General features: G+C 38.8%; 1 protein-coding gene across 9 annotated transcripts in view; it reads left to right on the top strand.

Moving 5' to 3' along the window:
- Stxbp5 (syntaxin binding protein 5 (tomosyn)) overlaps window positions 1-15,471 on the top strand; it is a 145,741-nt gene that overhangs the window by 80,185 nt on the left and 50,085 nt on the right. For all 9 annotated transcript variants that reach the window (XR_001779636.2, XR_003948820.1, XR_003948821.1 and 6 more), the window contains exons 10-16: window positions 3,643-3,797; window positions 4,780-4,852; window positions 8,696-8,843; window positions 9,071-9,138; window positions 9,395-9,435; window positions 11,854-12,074; window positions 12,505-12,683. Coding sequence is in view for 5 of the 9 variants with exons in the window: in NM_001081344.2 (NP_001074813.2) it covers window positions 3,643-3,797; window positions 4,780-4,852; window positions 8,696-8,843; window positions 9,071-9,138; window positions 9,395-9,435; window positions 11,854-12,074; window positions 12,505-12,683 (885 nt within the window). In the remaining 4 variants the exon portion in view is untranslated. The remainder of the gene's footprint in view (window positions 1-3,642; window positions 3,798-4,779; window positions 4,853-8,695; window positions 8,844-9,070; window positions 9,139-9,394; window positions 9,436-11,853; window positions 12,075-12,504; window positions 12,684-15,471) is intronic.

Genomic DNA, 15,471 nt, shown 5'->3' with positions numbered 1-15,471 from the left:
TGGGGTCACTTATTTAAACAAGCTTATTCAAAAGTCTACTTACTACTATCATATATTCAACAAAATAAATGTAAATATTTTTGTTAACATTTTTATGCAAGATATAAGGTCATATATTTCCATCAGACCACCCAAGTTAGACATTAATGATTTACAATAGTGATTGTGTTGTGTTCTCTGTGTGATAGAATTGTGTTTTCCATTTAAATTCAAGTGTTAATGACATAAAAGATTAGTAATATATATAGTTAGTAATGTAGCTATGACATAAAATTGACAATGTGAAGTTTCATGTCTGACTAATGAATAATATAAAGTGCTAATTATGGCCCATACTCTGTCAGGAGGACTAATTGTCGACCTATACTCTTAAATTGCACAGAAGCTTAGTAGCACACCAAATAGCTCTGCTATACACTCATTTTTATATACACAAATTTATGTGCTTCTTCATTATTTTTTAAGGCAGAGAGTCATGTACTGCTTGACTCTTAATTATTTGAGTTTCTTCAGTGTTGGTGTGAGAGTTGGCCATGGCTTTCACGGGAGGCTCACTTGAGTCTTCTGTTTGTTGTGCCTTCTTTGCTCTGGGGTGATGAGTCTAGGATCATGCCTCAGGCAGGTAAGGAGAGCATGGGAGTTATTTAATATTATCCCTTATAAGTATTTAAAGTGTCTTTCACATAATTTTCACATTTATGTATGTATTTGTGACCTAGCCAGGGTCTACAGTAACAGAGATTACAGAGGGAAGAGAAATAAACACTGGCAGTTTCTCGTAGTACAGGCAAAGTCAGGATGTGGGGGAAGTTCTTAGGGACATGCAGGACAGGTTGCTTGTGAGAGTGGATGTGTCAAAAAAGGCTTTGGGGCAGTAGAAGGATTGATTGGACTGTTTCAAACTGGAATTAGGCAAATAAAAAACTGTAGAACTTTCCAAGTATTATATAAAGCCAACGAAAGACATTGTGATTGGAAAGGTGGTGGCTAACACTGTAGAGCCTAGTAGAGTGTAAACATGTTTCTGGATTCAGTACTATAAACACTGGGGTGTTGTTGTGGCACCTTGTTTCCTCAAACAAAGCTGTCTCCTGACTTAGGATCTTTTCAGTACTCAATTATTTTTATTTTTATTTGTGTATGAGTATTTGCCTGTATATGCATTCAGAGCAGCGAACCTCTCTTCATTCTGGTTACCTCATCTGTTATCCTGTTAGTGGCTTGGCCTTACTCTTGTAGCCAGCTCATCTCTCTGCCTTCTTAATTGCTTCATAGAATGTGCCCCAGTATGTCATCTATGTGGCTAGACTGAATGTGAGAGCATTTGTTTTTTTCCCAAAACACAAATACTCAGAAATATTGAAATCAGAAAATAGATGTTATCATAGAACTGCATTGGGTGAATCATGTATAGCTTTCTGGACATAAAGTTGGTTCTTTCAGTAGGAAAGGCTTTTAAGGGAACCCAGCGTAACCTAAAGCGATCCTCAGGGCTGGGGGGGGGGGAGGTGGGGGGGGGAGAGATGTTCATGCAATGAAGGAAGTGTGTGCACAGTGAGATGTGTCTCAAGTGTGTCCAGTCAGATTGGAAAGCTTGCAAAGGGACATCCCCCTGACTCAGATATCCTCTAAGGGAGGGTCTGGTTGACATTTGATGCTACTCACAGAGAGTGTACTGGCATGCTTCTTAAAGTTAGAGTAAAATTATGTCACGGCTAGAACACCCCATACCATCTGAAAGGCTAACCTTTTTCTTTAAAAAACATCAAATCTTCACCTTCATAATTCATTGATTGCCTAGAAATAATCTAGGTCATCAGAATTGTTAGAAGTCCAAATGCCAGGTTATGGAGTGTAGAGCTAAATCTTTGAAACTTATAATTTTACTCAACTAACTTATTGTGGTGTAGGGCTAATACTTTCTCTTTAAGCTTTGGGTGTAGTGCACTTAATTGGAGTTTTGTAAGTTCGATGAATGGTTTTGTTTGTTTGTTTGTAACTACACAAACAGTGGGATAGCATACACCATAGGGAAATGATCATTTCATTAGGTTTAACCAGCTTACTAGGATAGAGGACCCCTTTGTTGACAAGTCAGTTGGCATCCCTTTCAAACTGTTTTAAAAAAGACACTTTTAGAAAAGAAATAGATCTTGGAAAGCCATGGAACAACAACAAATTACTCGTCTTATGAAGAAAATCCCAGCTAATCGCTATAGTGTTGGTTAATACTGTGTGAGCTTTTGTATTGTATTGTTTATGTGTGTATTTTGGTACATAGTCCATAAGGGAAGTTTCGCCATGTGCATTGCGATGTTTTGATGACATCAGCAGTTATAATGAGTACCGATCACTAGGGTGTGCCATGGAGTATCACTGTGTGGTTGGAGTAGTCTGAGGTGTCAGTGTGTCTTTGTTTCCTACCTGTGGAATCCAACTCGCCTGAGCTCAGAGCTCCAGGCCTAGCCCTGCCTCCCTTGCAGGTCACCGTGTGCTACTTGTGGTAGATGTACAGACTGAAAGCTCCACACATGTGAGAGAAATAGGGTGATATCAAGAAAATCAGTGTGCAGGCCTTAAAGTAAGCCTTTTCTAGACACTAAAACGCTAGGAGTGAGGCCTGGCGATGGACACTCACAGCTGAGAGCGCATACTGTTCTTGCCGAGGACACAATTTGGTTCCCATCACCCACATCAGGAAGCTCCTGACGGCCTGTCCCCAGCTCCAGGGACTATGATGTCCTCTCTGGCCAACGCCAGAGACTGCACTCATGTGCACATTTTCATAGATATATCTTTCATTGACAATAAAGTAAAATATTTGAGAATAATTTTTCAAAATTATATAAAAATATTTTTAAAAAATTCATATGCAGGCAATTTTGAATGATTGCATACATGCTACATGTTCAATAACTTCCTACAAAGGAATATCAAATCAAGTCAAGGATAAAAAAGTATACCCATGTTGTGATATATAAAAAGATACTTAGGGGTAGCTTTTATAACATAGCTGTAGATAAATCGTATACTTTTCATAATGATTAATATGGGTATCGAGGGCAGGAGTGGTGTTGTTTACTGGAAACATAAGGATTACAGAGGCAGGCAAGCCACAGAATGTGTAGTGTAAGACTTCAGCATTAATATAGGAGATTCTTGGAAAACATTAAAGCCTGTAGGAGATGCCTGGATGACTCTTTTTCAGTGATCTTGAGTGGTTTATAACCTGTACAGTTCTTGCTGTATCCCTGAATTGTCAGAGGGTTGCATACTGAAGCCGCCTGATGCTAGATTTTTTTTTAGGAACACTTGTTGAGTAGCCTTGTTATGACCAAAGTAGAAGCCACTCAGAAACCTACAGAAGCCTTTATCACGGTGACTGTCCACAGGAAATAAAATAAGGACCAAGAACAAGTTACAGTCACATGGGACCCATGCCCATGCTTATTGTAGTCTAATTTTTAGCAAACTAGGTTTGAAATTAATCACATTAAAAATTCTACATATAATTCTTCCATTATGTGTTATATAATATATATATATTAGAGGATACTGCCACTGAATAACTATATGATGCTGCAGAAAAAAAAATAGTGTCCATGCACATATTTGCAAACATCCTTTGTGTTTTATTTCCAGGGAACCTTTTATTATTTTGTCAGGAGGCTTATCCTATGATACCGTGGGAAGAAGACCCTGCTTAACAGTGATGCACGGGAAAAGCACAGCAGTGCTGGAAATGGACTATTCAATCGTTGACTTTCTCACACTCTGTGAAACGCCATATCCAAACGGTGAGGCTCACTCTACATACATACTGACATTCAAAGGAGATGTGTTTTGTGTAAGGGCTTCCATATCCCACCGTTCTAGAGCTTTAGGGAATAGGGTCTGCCTTCATAACATGACCAATTTGATTTCAAATGAAGGGTTTTTTTTTTCAGTACATTTTATCTCTTCCATATTGTACATTAATATTAACTATCATTCAAAGACAGACACTGAGAATATTGAGTAATATAAATTCTGCAGGACAGTATTTTTCTTGATTTCTCCAGAGAGTCCAATAGAGACCTATGTGTGTCTGTATAATGGATTGCACTAGGTATGTGTGTATATATGAAGGATTGCAGGACTAACAGTCTAGGAAAGTCCAGAATGAGTTAAAGTCATGGTTCTGAAACATGTGGAAATCTCAGGGAGGAGTTCTAGGTTTAAACCTCACTCAGAACTAACTGCTAGTCGTTTCTGAAATATTCCTTCATGGCAGCATCTTGACTGATACTAACCAGGCAGTTCGGGGCACCATAGCATGGGCAGACTAACACAGAGTGCACTTACACGTCTAGCTTTTCATCACATCTGCATCTCTGTGAAGTTCAAAGATGCAATTCATTTTGTAGTTATTAACAGACATGTATTACCTAACATGAAAAAGATTACAGAACTCTATCGGCTTATTTCAAGATTCTATTATGATAACTGGTCAGGATCAAATTGTGGTTTTGATGTCTCTACTACATCCTTAAAAATTTAATATCAAAAATGTTTCTTTGGGGTTCTTGTCTTACTCTTCTTTACAAATATGTTAGGATTTTTGAATGGAGTATTTTATTCCTTTATCTCATCCAAGATATATAAATGATATGAACTGTCCTGGGCCAATTAAAATATTAAACCCTCCAGAAACAGAAACAAGGATCCCAACTAGATGTTTTCTGTGGCTTCCCTGGGGTGTGTAAAGAAGTCTGTTTACACAGTGTTCTCATGTTGTAGATTTTCAGGAACCATATGCTGTGGTTGTTCTCCTGGAAAAGGACTTAGTGCTGATAGACCTTGCACAAAATGGGTAAGGACACTGGGTGAGCAACTCTGTTACTATGTGGGAAACCACAAGGTCTCTTTTAGCATGACATTAAAGTATTACATGCCACTAAAACTTGACATTTATAAACATGATCTCTTTTTAATGTTCCAGATCCACATTTCTAGTAATCGGAAAGGTATTGATTATATTGGATATCATAGATCCTTCTATTACTTTTTTCCTTTTATTGAAAATAGTTTGTTTCACTCACTTAATATATCCTGATTATGTTTTCCTATTCCACATCTTTCCTACCTCCCCTCCCATCTGGATCCACCCATTTCTGTCTCTCCTTAGAACATAAAGAGTCTCCTAAGGGCTGATAATAAAATATAGTAAGATAAAGCAAACGGAAGGATAAGGACCTGAGAGAAAGTACAAGATTCAGAGACCCCACTGTTGCACACTCAGGAAAACATTGCACTAAAAGCTGTAATATATACACAAAAGACCTATAGGGAGAAAAACAAATATATATAAGTATAATAAAAATAATGAGATAAAATTAATAATAATTAAAAAAGAAAAAGCAAAGGAAAAGCCCTGCCGTGTGATGACACTGAGACAGTCCTGGGCACAGATGACTAGGTTTCTGCTGGCTGTGTACCATTGTTGGTTAGCAGTTGGATCTGGGATGTGCTTAGAGGTCGGGGCATATGTCCACTTCTCTCAGGCTCCAGGGGTCTCATCTGCTTCAGACCTGGTCAGGCCCTGTGCATGCTGCCTCAGTCTCTGGGAGTTCACAGGTGCATTGTTCATGTTGATTTAGAGAGCCTTGTTTCCTTAATGCCCTCCATTCTCTCTGGCTCCTAATCCTTCTGCTTCCTCTTCCATGGGGTTCCCTGAGACCTGTAAGGAGGTACTTGATGGAGACTTCTCATTTAGGACTGAGTATTCTATGGTCCCTAATTCTCCTCATAATAGAGATCCTGACTGTGGATCTCTATTTGTTCCCATCTGCTGAAAGAGGAAGTTTCTCTGATGATGGCTGAGCCCGGGACTGGTCTATGAGTATAGGGAATGTCATTTGGGGTCATTTTATTACTGCTTTATTTTTAAGACCCATATTATTTGGTTTTACCTTAGCTCTTGGTCACCCAAGTGATGTCAGATATGGGTTCTATTTTCTGTAATGGGCCCCTCAGTCCCTTTCAGTCAAATCACATGTTTTTTTAGTTATTTTCACATATTTTGTTGCCACCATTGCATAAGCATATATTTCAGGCAGGATCCTATTGTAGATCAGAGAGTTTGTGGCTGGATTGGTGTTTATGTTTCTCCTTTGGTAGCATACAGAGGACCTTCCTGTCCAAAAACCAAAGACACTGGTACATAGGAACGAAGGTTCCTGTAGCCACCAGTTCAACTTCTTCATGTGCAATGAGTTGTGACTTTCTGTTACTCACAGTTGCTCACAGTTTCTTCAGGTCCGTACATTTCTGCTTCATGCTTGTGTATACTGAAGCAATATATGAAAAGCTTGCCCAAAATGGGCCCATGTCAGGTTGCCTCTGATGACCTGATTAGTCTTTCTCCCGTATTCAGTCTGTTGTGATGTATTGTGCCAGATCCCTGTCAGATTCAGTAGAACCTGCATCATGCCCCTTAGTTAACTACTAACTAATTTAACTACTGGTTGCTATTGTTATTTTAACTACTCTACCTGCTACTTTACGAAGGTAGTATTATTTCTAAGCTGCCCTCTTGCTATTTTCTCAAACTGGCCTCAGTTTATGGGGTAGCAGCTCTATGTTTAGTAAATTGCATGTCATATCTTCTCTTATGCAATGTTTTGGCAGCTGGAACTCTCCACTTGTTTCGCTGTTATCAGAATCCACACAACTTTCACTATATGGTTTATGGCTTTCCTAGACCCTATAGACATGTCTGATCTGTAAATCCCCTACCCTAGCTCAGCTCTTAGTAAGAACTCCTGGTAATTTGCTTGTTTATTCCCTGGTGTCAGGGATACTCTCTGTCTTGTGAAGGGAGCCACCATATTACTTATTTTCTCCCAAGACATATCCATCAAGCACAGCATCATTCACAGAAAGCCTCAGGCTAAGGTGGCTCTGCCCCCAGGGATGCTCGACAGTGTCTGAATAGATACTTTGTTGGTGGGATGCTACTGGCATCTAGTGGATAAAAGACAAATATACTTCGAACATCCATGATGCACAGGACAGTTTTCCAAGTTAAGGCTTCTCCCGGTGTGAACAGTGCTAAGGGTGAGAAACCTGGTCTGTTTGCGGTGCTGTTTGCTGGTTCTGTTTTGTGAGCACATCTCAGCCTAGAGGCTGGTACTTGTAGTACTTACTTGTTGTAAGGCTTGTTTGTTTGTTTATAACAGACCATTCAAAAATAATAATGAATGTGTTCCATGTGACCTGTTCTGAGATATGATTAAATCAAGAAAAATATGATTCAAATCAAATGGAAGAAGGTGTTTTAGTTTTGCAGAACTGTCAATTAGATATGAGAAATGCTAGACCCCTGGAGCAGAGGAGAAGAAACTTTATGAAAAGAAGAAAGTTGATTTTTATTACTTATTACTCCTTTTGTGTGTGTTTAATCTGTCTGGGGGGTAAAGGTAGAGATGATTTGACTCATAGTCTATAAATGCTTATTGCTGAAATATACTCTATTTTTAGTCTTATTAGCAGTGGGCATAGATCTAATATGTACAGCGTAGCCATTTTGTACTTTTTAAGTGTCTCAGCTAGTTTCTACTTTTTTTACAGATGGTTTAACCAGTCTCATTCTAAGAAGTATTGCCGTGGCTTTCATTTTAAGCACATTCATATTTTAATGATTTTAAAGCATTGTTTGTTCATATTAATAAATTAATTACATGGCTATAAAGTGAACTAACCTCTTGGCTCACCAGTAATGTGTCTGACTTCATATCCAAAGAACATGAAAAGTATAATTATAATTTAGATTATTACCGAAATAAAATGTATTAGCTTTTTGCCAGTGTGACAAATGCCTGAGATAAAACGTTTGAGAAAGGAAGTATTTATTTTTGCTCACTGTTTGAGAGGATTCTGTCCACTGCTATGGGCTCATACGGGGCAGCCTCTTATTCAGGAAGATATCATAAAGCAGTCATTGGGCTCCCAGTGTCCCAGCAGCCAGAGAGCAGACAAGTGTGCTGGTGCAGCAGGTCCGCTTCTCCTTCATTCCACTGGGGTGGGAGCAACCTTATGAGATGGCTCCATCAGAGAGAGCCTTCCATCGTCCATTAGTCCTCTCTGGAAATGCCCCCAGAGACACATGAGTGTGCTCTGCCCAGTATTCTCTCAGCCCAGTCACGTTATGTTTGTGGTTGACTGTCACAAGAAACAAGTGTTCCAGGTTTAATATTGGATGAGTTTTTACAATGATGGAGGAAAAAAAGAATTGAAATTTATGTTAGCTGTACCAGCAGAGGGTAAGGTTTTTGGTTGACATGCACATAGCTCACTGATTCACAGTAGTTTCAACTTCTGCTTCAGCTACTTTCTAGCCCACATGGTTCTAACAAATTACTCAAAGCCTTTGTTGTTCTGGAAAATGTATCATAAGATGAGTGCGAGAAACACATGAGACAAATATGTGTGTAGCACGCAACCTTGTGTGTGGCAGTGATATATAGCTACAATCACAGCCTTTCTGTTTATTGGTGGATAAGGAACATCTTCTGTAATAAAACGCTTCACTGTTTTCACACATTTACATAATTAAACAATGTAATCTTAGTAGGATGTATAGTAATGTCTTCATGGTTGTGTTGATCATAGTTTACAATGTGTTAATGTGTTTTTCTTTCTCCTATTGTTAAAGATACCCTATATTTGAGAATCCCTACCCTTTGAGTATACACGAGTCCCCTGTTACATGTTGTGAATATTTTGCTGATTGTCCTGTGGATCTTATTCCTGCACTTTACTCTGTTGGAGCTAGACAGAAGCGTCAAGGTTACAGCAAAAAGGTACCAAGCCCGAGTTTCACTGTTTAATGCATCATGTTATTATCTTAAATTTGTCTCCTTGAGGTGTTGATAACATTGTTAAATTTTTAGGAAATTATGTTTTTGAAGTAAATTATGTGTACTGTGTTCATAACTTCCTAATAGACCTATACATTGTATACTACTTATCTGCTATAAAGAATATATATTTCTAAGTCAACATTCAATGTTTTTTTTTTTTTTTTTAGGAATGGCCCATCAATGGTGGTAATTGGGGCTTGGGTGCTCAAAGTTACCCAGAAATAATTATTACAGGGTAAGCAACAGTATATTCTTACTAATTAAATCAGTAATAGTTAATATACTTAATGACAGTTTGAATTTTAATTCATTAAGTCAGTAAAGCTTTCTTTTATGTTATAAAATAATAGGAAGGTTTCCTGCAAGATTTCACTGATTTACAATGATTTCTGCCTTTTACTCATTTAAGTGAATGAGTTTGCTAAAAAAGTTACAATATTTTTCCTTCTTTATTCTTCTCTTTCTGTTCTTCTCTGTCTTGTTTGTCCTAGGCATGCTGATGGCTCGGTGAAATTCTGGGACGCTTCTGCAAGTAAGTACTTGCTTGCTGCATCTCACTGCCATTGCCTTGTAAGAGGTGCTGTGAAAACCTGTACAGACCGCCTTAGACTGGAAAGTACCAGGACATCAGCTTAAGTTATTGGCTTATTCAGTATGAGTTTAGAATTTTTAAGAGTGAAGATATTTTAATGTTATTAGTACATCAAATAATAATTCTCAAGTGTTCTCATCTTTTCAAGATCTTTAGATCTCTTTAGAAGTCAGAAATAGAAGTGAAAATATATTTTAAATCAAATGTTTACGTCCACTTTAAGTTAATGCTACAAAGGTTTATGCTGCCTTTGGAAAGGAGACCTTGTGATTAGACAGGAGCAAACTTGGGAAGATACAGCCTTCATGGCTAGAGACCCTGTATAGCAAGCATGTATGGGATCCCTTACCTCAGGCTAGCTGCTGTTTGATAAGGATGCTTGATAGTGCTGGTGCCTTTTGGGGAGAATGTCTTTATGTAGAATGTCATTTTAGGAAGTAAAATATATTCTCCATATGTTTACACCAAAGATTCTGTGCCAAATTCCTTTTGTAGTTTTGCTTCAGGTTATCTAATTCATTTGTGAGGGTGGAAATGTCTTAGTGTATAATATATTAGAAAATAGTTAGAGAAATCAAAACATTGTTTAGGTGTGTATAGGTTGTTTTTCTTCCATAATATGATGATTAACCATTATATTTGATTTTTTTTAATAATTCAATTGGGTTTTTATTTACAATTTTTTGTACAATATTTAATCATCTTTCCCCTCCCTCAACTCCTCCTGGATCCTTCCTACCTCCAAACTCCTCTAACTTCTTGCCCACCCCTAAAATAAGAAATAACTACGGAATAAAAGAAAAAATAGGATGAAAAATACCAAAAGAAAACAAAAAGCAGGCATACACACACAATGGATTCTATTTTGTACTGACCAAATACTTATGGGCCTGGAGCGTGCCCTGGAATGTGGCTGACATACCCAGTGGCACACTACTGGAGAATACCAGTGTTCTCTTTGCTAGCAGGTATCAGTTGGAAATAGCTTTTGATGAAGGTTGGATTTTGTATCTGCTTTTCTTTCTTTATGCTGAACTTTGCCCGGCTCAGTGAATTGAGCTTGTGTAGATCTCGTGCAGCTATTACAGTCTCTGTGAGTTTGTACATTGGTACCTTGAGCCTTGAGAGGAGGGCTAGGTGAGATTTTAGTTTGACTTCCTGAGTTTTATTTCAGCTTGCATTTCTTTAGTTTCACTATTTCTTTATTAAATTCTACTTTTCATGTCTCGAATCGCTTTCATTGTTTCAATCAACTGTTCGTATTGTCAGTCTTTTTTAAATTTTTATTTTATTTAATCTTTTTTTTTTTACACTCCAGATTTTATCCCTCTCCCAGCCCACCCTCTGACTGTTCCACATCCCATACCTTCTCCCTATCCCCCTGTCACTAGGAGGATGTCCCCAACCCCCACACTCCACCCCATGAGACCTCTAAACTCCCTGGGGCCTCCAGTCTCTTGAGGGTTAGGTGCATCTTCTATGACTGAACTCAGACCTGGCAGTCCTCTGCTGTATATGTGTAGGGGCCTCATATCAGCTGGTGTATGCTGCCTGGTTGGTGGCTCTGTGTCTGAGAGATCTCAGGGTTCCAGGTTAATGGAGATTGCTGGTCCCCCTACAGGGCCGCTCTCCTCCTCAGCTTCTTCCAGCTTTTCCCTAATTCAATCCAGGGGTCAGCTGCTTTCTGTCCATTGGTTGGATGTAAATATCTGCATCTGACTCTTTCAGCTGCTTGTTGGGTCTTTTGGAGGGCAGTCATCATAGGCCCCTTTTTGTGAGCGCTCCATAGCCTCAGTAATAGTGTCAGGCCTTGGGGCTTCTCCTTGAGCTGGATCCCACTTTGGGTCTGTCACTGGACCTCCTTTCCTCAGGCTCTTCTCCATTTTTGTACCTGCAGTTCTTTCAGACAAAAGCTTTTATTCAGTTCCTGTTTAATGTCCTTGTGTATTTTCATAATTGCTATTTTTACATCCTTGTAATATGCTGTAGTTAAATTATTTTTCTGGGTGTCTGTTATGCTAGGGTTGCTAGCTCCTATAGGAGGCACATTGTCTTGGTTGTTCATGTTTGTGACTTTACACTAGAATGTGGCTATCTATAGTCACAGCTCTTGATGTGCAGATGTTTGACCTTGTCTTAGATGGCCACTAAGTGTTGCCCGCTGTGGGTCCTGGCCAGGAGTAGAACTTGCACCTTCCTACATCCCAGCAAAGGATGGAGGTTCTGGGTCCCTGGTAGACAGAAATTATTGGTTGGCACAAAGAAATGGAGATGGGTAAGAAATGTCTGAAAGGGGAGGCGGGAAGAATTAGCAAGTTTTGATTTTCAACTAAAATTTGTGATATACTTTTTTTCTAGTAACTCTACAAGTACTATATAAATTAAAAACATCTAAAGTATTTGAGAAGTCAAGAAACAAAGATGACAGACAGAACACAGACATTGTAGATGAAGATCCATATGCCATTCAGATCATCTCCTGGTGCCCAGAGAGCAGGATGCTGTGCATAGCTGGAGTGTCAGCCCATGTCATCATCTATAGATTCAGCAAGCAGGAAGTGCTTACCGAAGTCATCCCGGTAATCACCTCATAACTATGCCATGGCAATTGTCTGAGACTTCTACGCTTTTCAAAATCATTTAGTAAACAGTTTGCAGTTGCTTCTGTATAAACATTAGTATTTATATCACCACCTGTTTTGTGCAAAAATAGCACTTTATATATATTTTTAATGGACTATGTGAATCCTTAATTATATTATATCTTTTATTTAAGGAATATCAACTTATTAGTATTCAATCTATTCGAAAGGCAGGATGTGTATTGTGCACTTGTATGAGGTCACACCTGTGTACACAAGTCTTTACAAGTTCAGTTGAAACATTTTTTTACATTTAAATATAGCATTTTTTCTTGTTTTTAACTTTTAAAAATATTCTTTCTGGTACATTATAACACAATGTGTATTAACTATTAGAAATAGGTAAGCAACCATTCTTTTATGACAGATGCTTGAAGTTCGACTGTTATATGAAATAAATGATGTGGATACTCCAGAGGGTGAGCAGCCCCCGCCTCTGTCCACCCCCGTGGGCAGCTCCAACCCTCAGCCCATTCCTCCTCAGTCTCATCCGTCTACCAGCAGCAGCTCATCTGACGGGCTTCGTGATAACGTTCCTTGCTTAAAGTAAGTCGCCAAAGCTTGGGTCAGCTTTATCTGGCACCTCTTAATTTAGATAAATAACAATCATTAGTAAGTTACAATAGCAGTTTCCTATAAGAATGGGTGCTCCTGTTTGCCTGTGGTTAACTGAGTCTGTATTTTTATGGTTTAAGGATGCTGACTCTGTAGTGTCACATACCTACGATGACTAAGGTTGAAAATCACAAGGTATGATGACTGCATGTCACCCATGTGTTCACTAGGCCTTCCCATGGTCTCAGTCTGGATCTGGGTGTGGCTTAGGTCCATTTTCTTCTCTCACCTCCGAGGGTTCTGCTTCCTTCCACCCTCACCTTGGATTTGACGTTCTCATATTTTCACCATGTTATTTTTTTCAAATCATAGCATCACTTTACTGTTACTTAAAAGACTTTATTTTTGCATCATTTTAAGACCATACTAGTTGAATGCAGGGATAAATTAGATAAATTTTTTGTTTTCAATTTTCTGCTCAGTTTCTATTTTTGAATGGTTAAATTCTTAGGACATAGAGGAATAAAGCTTTGAGTAAATAATTAAAATCACTGAATTCCATGAAGACAGTGTGACTCGCAGGGTTACATGACTGGACAAAGTCCTTTTCATGGGGTATTCAGAGTAGAGAGGTCAGCATTTGTTCTAACTAAACAACTAGGCCCTGTATCAGTTTTACTGTAGACCTTCCAGAATCTCTTCTCCTAGTAAGCACGTGGTGATCAGAATGGTCATATAATAAAAAAGTCACTCCCCCCAAAAGGCAAGCAGACTTAAAGAAAGATCACAGTTATGTTTAAAGTCCATGCTTTACAGAGATTCTTCATGTGTTCTTGAAAACCTGACCGTATGAACTTTAAAGGAGTGACTCTCAAGTAAGGATGACCGTGCCTCTTTCAGGGTATGGACCGACGTCTGGAGACATTTTTAGTTTTACAACACGGGGTGGGGTTGCTGGTACTGCTAAGTTGGTAGAGGAAAGCTTGATATGAGGGTCACATCTACAGTGGGCACAGCAAAGAATTGCTTCCTTCAAAATGTGGGTAGTGACCGGGGTCCCAGTTGACTTCCTCGCTGGCTTTCCATGCTTACCCCTCCTTTCCCTATGCCTCTTCCTCTCCTGCTCGCTTCCTCCCACATCCTCTGTATCTCTCACACTTAGAAACACACATCTCCTTTTAGCTACAGTTACAGCATTTATTATCTACAATGGAACTTACAGAATTTTTTATTTTTGATTCTTTTATTACTCAGAACTACTTTAACACTAAATTTGTAAATATTATTATGGTGGTTTTGGTTTTATGTTTTTAGTTTTTGTTAATTTTAGAGGTGGCGAAAATATAATTTATCTTTTATGTGTATTGGTAAATTAATTTTATATTTCCTTAGTTTTACCAGTTATATGAAGTAAATTGTTAAAATATTTGTCACAATGTTATTACATACAATGTGGAATAATTGTGTCATCTTCAACAAAATTAGAATACTTTAATTTGGACTTTAAAATAGCTATGACAAGGGACACGGTGCTCTCAAACCAGAGCGGCCTTGCCTTCTCAGATAAACGTGAAAAGCAGGTCTAGGAAGTGCGTCTCTGTAGGTGGGAGCTTTCCAGGTTTTGTGCTGACTGAGAGAACATGGACAATAAGTTAATAACCCAGGACATCCTGCTACTTCTAGCCAATCACCTGAACACAGAGCCTGGACTCTTAACTACTGCCCAGAGACTGTAGCCTAGTCCACACCTATCCTATCCTCACACGTGCAACCCAGGGGCCCACTTCTGGTTTTGAAGAGTACAACAGAACAAGTGGATTTCTAGGACCATCCAGCATTAGCAATTGCTGTGTAATAGTTGCTAATTAGTTAATAGCTCCAAAAAGTCATCAGGAAGAAATAGCAACAAAACCCTTAGCTTTTGTATTAAATGTTCTACTACACCAAGAAAGGATGCAGGCTTAGAGCAGAACTGGTCCAGGAAAGAAGCTGCAGGCTTTACGCTGGCAGAACTGAAGCTGGGGGTCTCCTCAGGGATGCTGGGGCCCAAACAATGCGACCACAAGCCCCAGAGACCTAACCTCAGGGTTTGGTGGCTCCCTTACGATTTGGTCTTGCTTTGATATTTCTTTTCTCATTGTCTCCTAGTCCCTGTTTTTTATAGTGTCACTATATATTAGAAGTATGCATCTTTTTATTTCCTTTGTTTTGAGGGGCTCACAAGTCTAGAAGTTTTGAGTATCAGAAGAGACTTTGGATTTGAACTTTAGAACAGTGTTAGAACTATGAAAATTTGTGGCAAAGTGGTTCTCCTTTTAAGGATAAACTAAATTCATTTTGTGATGTCAGCTATTCATGAGTCTTTGAGGACCAGAGTGAATGTTGCATTTCGGGGGTTCTCCAGCTTCCTGATGCTGTAACCCTTTGATACACCCCTTGTGTTGTAGTGACCCCCAACCATAACTTCATAACTGTAATTTTGCTGTTGTTTTGAATTGTAATATAACTATCTCATAAGCAGGATAGCTGATGTTCGATTCCCGTGAAAGGGTCTTTCAATCCCACAGGTTGGAAACTGCTGTTTTGTTTAAAAGTGATATTTCCAGATGTCACAATAACAAGTAGCTCTGTCATACTTGACAATCTTTTTTTGGACATGACTGGAGTGAAAGTTGCTGGCTGACCTCTAAGAATGTCAGCATTTCCAGAGCGGCCTAATGTACAAGGAGAAACTCACCCTGCTTAACTGTAGTATTCCATGGGAATAAAAAAGAGAAGG

The sequence above is a fragment of the Mus musculus genome, chromosome 10 (genome assembly GCF_000001635.26).
Source record: "Mus musculus strain C57BL/6J chromosome 10, GRCm38.p6 C57BL/6J".
Taxonomy (NCBI): domain Eukaryota; kingdom Metazoa; phylum Chordata; class Mammalia; order Rodentia; family Muridae; genus Mus; species Mus musculus.
The sequence above is the reverse complement of the archived record's forward strand: the minus strand, read 5'-3'. Positions and strand labels throughout refer to the sequence as shown.